The sequence below is a fragment of the Tenrec ecaudatus genome, chromosome 2 (genome assembly GCF_050624435.1).
Source record: "Tenrec ecaudatus isolate mTenEca1 chromosome 2, mTenEca1.hap1, whole genome shotgun sequence".
Lineage (NCBI taxonomy): Eukaryota > Metazoa > Chordata > Mammalia > Afrosoricida > Tenrecidae > Tenrec > Tenrec ecaudatus.
The window spans coordinates 147,047,368-147,053,028 of NC_134531.1; the positions used below are offsets into that span (position 1 = coordinate 147,047,368).

General features: G+C 48.6%; 1 protein-coding gene across 1 annotated transcript; it reads right to left on the reverse strand.

Moving 5' to 3' along the window:
* Positions 1 to 463: 463 nt before the first annotated feature.
* LOC142439364 (monocyte differentiation antigen CD14-like) lies at positions 464 to 5,384 on the reverse strand. The gene is made up of 2 exons (XM_075541674.1): positions 5,130 to 5,384; positions 464 to 5,038 (listed from the first exon to the last, which is right to left on the reverse strand). The coding sequence occupies exons 1-2, from the start codon at positions 5,130 to 5,132 to the stop codon at positions 3,899 to 3,901; spliced, it is 1,143 nt and encodes a 380-aa protein (XP_075397789.1). The 5' UTR covers positions 5,133 to 5,384; the 3' UTR covers positions 464 to 3,898.
* Between the last annotated feature and the right edge of the window lie 277 nt (positions 5,385 to 5,661).

A 5,661-nucleotide genomic window follows, 5' to 3' on the forward strand; every position in this document is an offset into this window, starting at 1 on the left:
ACTTTCAAAGGTATTTTGACTTTTTACAAACCAAGTGATGACCCCTATGTTTGTATATTGTTCTGCTTGGATAGTTGAATGGTAAGAGGGTAATGCATATTAGCTCTCTCTCTCTCTTTGACAATTTCAACCTTTCCTCCATTTGCTATTTTTACATGTAATTTTTTAATTGTGGCAAACTATGCATAATGAGGATTATCAAATCACTATTCCAATGTACACTTTCATTATGAGAATAGATATTTAGGGTAATCTTTAAGAAGCCTAATATACAGTGAATTATACATATAGAAGTAGTTGAATTGGGGAATATTAGGTCTCTTAAAGATTACCCTAAATATCTATTCTCATAATGAAAGTGTACATTGGAGTAGTGATTTGATCATCCTCATTCTAAATAAGAGGTGTTTTATGTCTGTGTTAGGCCAGGTTGACTAGAGAAACAAATCCAGAGACCACCATATGTGTGTAAAAGAGAGTTTTATATCAAAGAGCAATTGTATATTGAGAAAACATCCAAACCCGGTTCACATTAAGTCCATAGGTCTGATATTAGTGCATATGTCTGATATTAGTCCATAAATTCCTGATCAGACTCAATGCAGCACATGCAATGATGCCGAATGCAGGAAGAAGACAGGCTGGTGGGTGCAAAGTCTTGTGGATCCAGTGGTGGTGGAAGCATCTTCAGGGCTCTCACAGGTCTCAGTGTGGCTCCTGCACCTCGCCAAGTGACTTGATAGCAGTAATGTGAAGCAGAATGAGGCTCTAGCAGGGTTCAGTGTCTCTGCGTGGCGTGGCGTGTCAAAAGGAAGACAAAGGCAGAGAAAGAAAGTTCCTAGAATCCTCATGAGAAGACCATGCCCCAAAGGAGGCATCATCAAGCTGTGTGATCTGATTAACAGGCTAGACTCCACCCCTTCACTCTTAATATCCTCATGTTGACATGAGATTATGCAACTTCCACAACATCAGGCCATAATCCAATATCCCATACCTGGATCGGGATGGCTGTTCCTTTGATCTCTTTTACTCAATTATGGTATTCTCCAATTAGAGAAATCTGTTCATTCTATCTCAGTGGTTCTCAACCTTCCTCATGCTACAAACCTTTAATACAGTTCCTCATCTTGTAGTGACCCCAATCATAAAATCATTTTCCTTGCTAATTCATAACTAATTTTGCTACGGTTATGAATCATAATGTAAATATTGATTTGAAAGATGTATTTTCACCCCCTTAATGAAGGGTTGTGGGGAGGAGATGAGCCAGTCAGGATGCTGGGTAGCAATGATGAAACATATAACTTTCCTCTAGTTCCTAAATGCTTCCTCCCCCCCACTATCATGATCCCAATTCTACCTTACAAATGCAGCTAGACCAGAGGATGTACATTGGTACAGATAGCAAGTGGAAACACAGGGAATCCAGGACAGATGACGCCTTCAGGACCAGTGGTGAGAATGGCGATGTCTGGAGGGTGGAGAGAATGTGGGATAGAAAGGGGGAACTGATTACAAAAATCTACATATAGCCTCTATGATAGCAGATAAGAGGGCAAGGGAGACATCGGACAGTGTAACATATGACAAAATAATAATTTATGAATTATGAAGGTTTCATAAGGTAGGGGGGAGTGGGGAAGGAGGGGGGAAATGAGCAGTCGATATTAAGAGCTCAAGTAGAAGGCAAATGTTTTGAGAATGATGATGGCAACAAATGTACATACGCGCTTGACACAATGGATGTATGTATGGATTGTGATAAGAATTGTATGAGCCCTCAATAAAATGATTTTTAAAAGATGTATTTTTATTGCTACAAATTGAATATAATTAAAGCATAGTGATTAATCACAAAACTATATGTAATTATAATTCATGAAGTGTCCAATATTGCTGCTTTCAACACCGCAGCTGCTCTCGACACATGTGTGTCTGGTCCCCACAAGTACTTTATGTCGCCAACCTTGTCACATACAACTGTATTTGTGTGTGGTTGCATGTGATGGGGTTGGTGCAATGATGTCATCACTCTCGGTACTCTTATGTGGGCGTATCTGCATGTGGGCGGACCTGCCTGGAAACAGACAGAGGAGCAGGGGTCTCAGTTCCTAAGAACATAGGAAATGTGTTTTTGGATGGTCTTAGGCGACCCCTGTGAAAGGGTTGTTCAACCCCCAAAGGAGTCGAGACCCACAGGTTGAGAACTGCTGTGCTATCTACTACCCTGGCTTAGATTGCAGACAAGATTGCCAACAGAATAGCTACTCAAAAATAATCTTTAGAATTACTTGCCAAAGTATTATTAGACAGTATAATACTCTTAGACTTTCTGTTAGCTCAACAGAGAGGTTTATGTGCTATTGTCAGTACCTCCTGTCGCTCCTGGATGAATACCTCCAGGGAGACCAAGCAGACATTACAAAGATTCATCAGAAGGCTACTGAGTAGCACTCAATCACCCCTATAACGGTTTCTTCTTCTTTTAAAGAGTCTTTGGCTGGTTATCACATAAATCTGTAGAACTAACACCGAAGTCCTTGACTGCCCTTTGGTTACTCATAGATTGGCTGTTTTCTTTGAGCTCGCCCTAAATTCATTCTTCCAGTTCAGACTTGCCTACTGCCATACCCTCACAGCAATGTCCTCACCCTGAGCATGGGGCCCAGGAGCTTGGCAAAGGGAAGAAGCTTGGCCAAGTGAAGAGGGTTAACTTTCCTTTGACTAACCTCACTATAAACTCCTGCAGCAAAGAAAATCCTTGTTGGAGAAGGGATTCCCATCGTGGCAATCTGCCCCCTCTAGTGGATGTTTGATCAAAAAGGGGAGAAACCCTAAATGCAGAGGAATTTGGAGCAAACTTTCACTAAAGGGTTAACTTGTGGGATCCAGGGGAATTCCAGGGAGGGTAGAACTAAAGAATGTGACTACACTCTGAAAATATTTAATTAAGATGACCGTCAGAACGTTTGGGAAACTCATAACAAAAACATCTTGTGTCAAATGGTCTGGGAAAAACTGCTTCCACGGGTTTGCACAGGCTGGCACTGAGAAGTCTTGACTGCTTTGTGGAAAACAAATTAGTTTGTTCTTTGAACGGAAATTTCTGGGATCTCATAACCTTGTGATCGACTAGACAAAGTAAATGTCAATCATCAGAAAAATGGTACGTTCTTGATATTTCTATATAAAAGCACTCTGAAAATAACTAGCAGATTGGAGTCCATAGTAATTTCATTCCGTGATGCCCAGTTTGAGCTGTTATTTCTCAATAAGATTCTTTGGCTTTAATTCTTGAGTACTGAATTTTATTTTTTGGCAATGAAAGTAGATGAACTGGAAGTGCACCCGAGAGGATGCATTGTGTATCTTACAGGATATTCTACTGTTCAAACACCCTTTATTCCTGGTGCCAGTATTTTGTTTAGAAAACAGAGACCACAGAAACCCATGAAACATCCACTTCCCACGGGCCTGCTACCACCCACCCCCACCCCACCCCAACACATTGCACATGAACTCCTGCCCCCAAGCCCCACTCCACTCCTTTCTCTGCCATCTTGCTCTGTACTTATTTCCTTAGGGCTAAGACACGTAAGGAGATTTTATTTTTCAGTTTTTACTGTCGTCCAGTCTATTCAGACTCAAAGCAAGCCTCCATAGGGCTTCAGAGGCTGTAGCAGTCCTATGCTTACCCGACAGCGCCACCAGGACTCACCTAGGGAGACAGGATGAGAAAGTCCAAGTATAGATCCTAGGCCCAGGACCTAGCATGGACGCAGTGAAGATGTTGAACGAACAACATGGATCAATTGCTTAAGATACTAACAAAGTAAACCAGAAAGCTTCGCCTTAGGGGAACGTGAATCATGAAATTCACCCTTCTTCTCTGGGCCTAGATGAAGTCTCTGGTCCACTGGGCTAGTGCCAGGGTTACCGATACTCCGATGACCTGAAGTGGGAGTACGCAGGTTCGGGCCACACTGGAGTTGCTTGCATCCTCTAGGGCTTCGGGGTCTCCAGAGTCCAGGAAGGGATTCCCGGCCAGTATCAGGTGTTCCACTTGGGGCAGCTCATCTGGCCGTGGCTCCCGCTTCAGTCTGTTAGAACTGAGATCCAGGGTGCTGAGCTTGGCCGGCAGGCCCTTGGGCACCTGCTCCAGCCCAGTGGACGAGAGGTTCAGAGAGCTCAACGCGCTGGGCCACACGCACGGCGGGGCGCCTGGGCTGGCCGCGGGGCGCAGCGCGTTCCCGCTGAGGTCCAGGTGCTGCGGCTGCACGGCGGTGGCCGCCAGCGCCGCGCACACGCCCCTCAGCGTCTCCATCCCCGAGTGGCGCAGCTCCAGCACCTGGAGCGCCGGGAACTTGTGCGGACACAGGGCGGCGGGCAGCCCGCGCTCGCCCAGCCCCGGGTTGTCGGACAAGTCCAGGGTGGTGAGGGCCGCGAAGGCGCCCAGCTGCTCGCAGGAGAGAGCCAGCGGGCGCGCTCGCGTCACGCTCAGCACCTTGAGGTTGGGCTTGAGCCGCCGCTGCAGCTCGGCCAGCCAGGCGCCGCCGGCCGCCCACGACACGTTGCGGAGGCGCAGAGTGGAGAGCGCGGGCCCCGTGGCTTCCAGAAGCGGCGGCGGAGCCGTGCCCGTGACCTCCAGGTCCTCGAGCGTCAGTTCTCTGAGGCGGGAGTAGCCCAGCGCACGCAGGACGGCGAAGAGGAGCGGGGCAGGCACCCGCGCGGCGCCCACCGTGAGCCGCCGAACGCGCAGAGCCCTCACCACGTCGGCGTACTGGCGCGGGTCGGTGTCGGCGCTCTGCAGAAACTTGTCCAGGCTGCGTCCACCCACACGGATCTCCACTTCGACGGCAACCACACACTGGGTGCCGCTGGCCCAGTCGGGCTGCGGGTCGGAGAAGTTGCAGACGCAGCGGTAGTCTTGGTCGTCCAGCTCGCAGGGCTCGGGTTTGGTCTCGGAGGAGCACAGCAGCGGCGGCGGCGGCAGCAGCAGCAGCAGCAGCAGCAGCCCCAGGTTGGGCGAGAGCTCCTAGGGACAGAGAGAGGGTCAGGGCTGCCGGAGCACGCCCCGCAGACCCGCTGCACTCCCCGATCCGCCCTTCGCTGTTACACTCACTCACCATGACGGGTTGGTCCTCGCAGCCGCTACGCCTGCCCTCGGCACGCTTGGAGGGAGCTTTGGCTTCTTTCCTATACAAGAGAAGTTTGGTGTCCAGGCTGTGTACGCAGATCTATCCCATTTCTTGAGGACCCAGAATTTCTGTAACCTTGTTTTTTCAACATTTCTTCCTCTGACGAACGCTGGTTCCCTCCCCACCTCTTCCCACCAACCACCTCTCTCACTTCCCTTCCGGGCACTTTTGCAATGGCCAGAGACCATGACAGGAAGGATTCTGTTGGGCATCTAGACGTTTAGCTCCAGCCAGTGGCAGGATGACTCATTCACCATCATTCTTCTTCCTGTGTGTTTGTGGAAGGGATGATCCCTAGCGCCAAAGGCCATGACTCTGACCCCCTGAGCCCACTACCTGGGACCTCAGCCTCAGAAAGGGTTCTCTGTCCGTCTTTTCCCACTAGCCTTCCAAGTCCAGTCCCTTGACTGTGCACATGCATTGTCGTGGAGTTGAATTCCAATTCACAGTGAGTGAACCT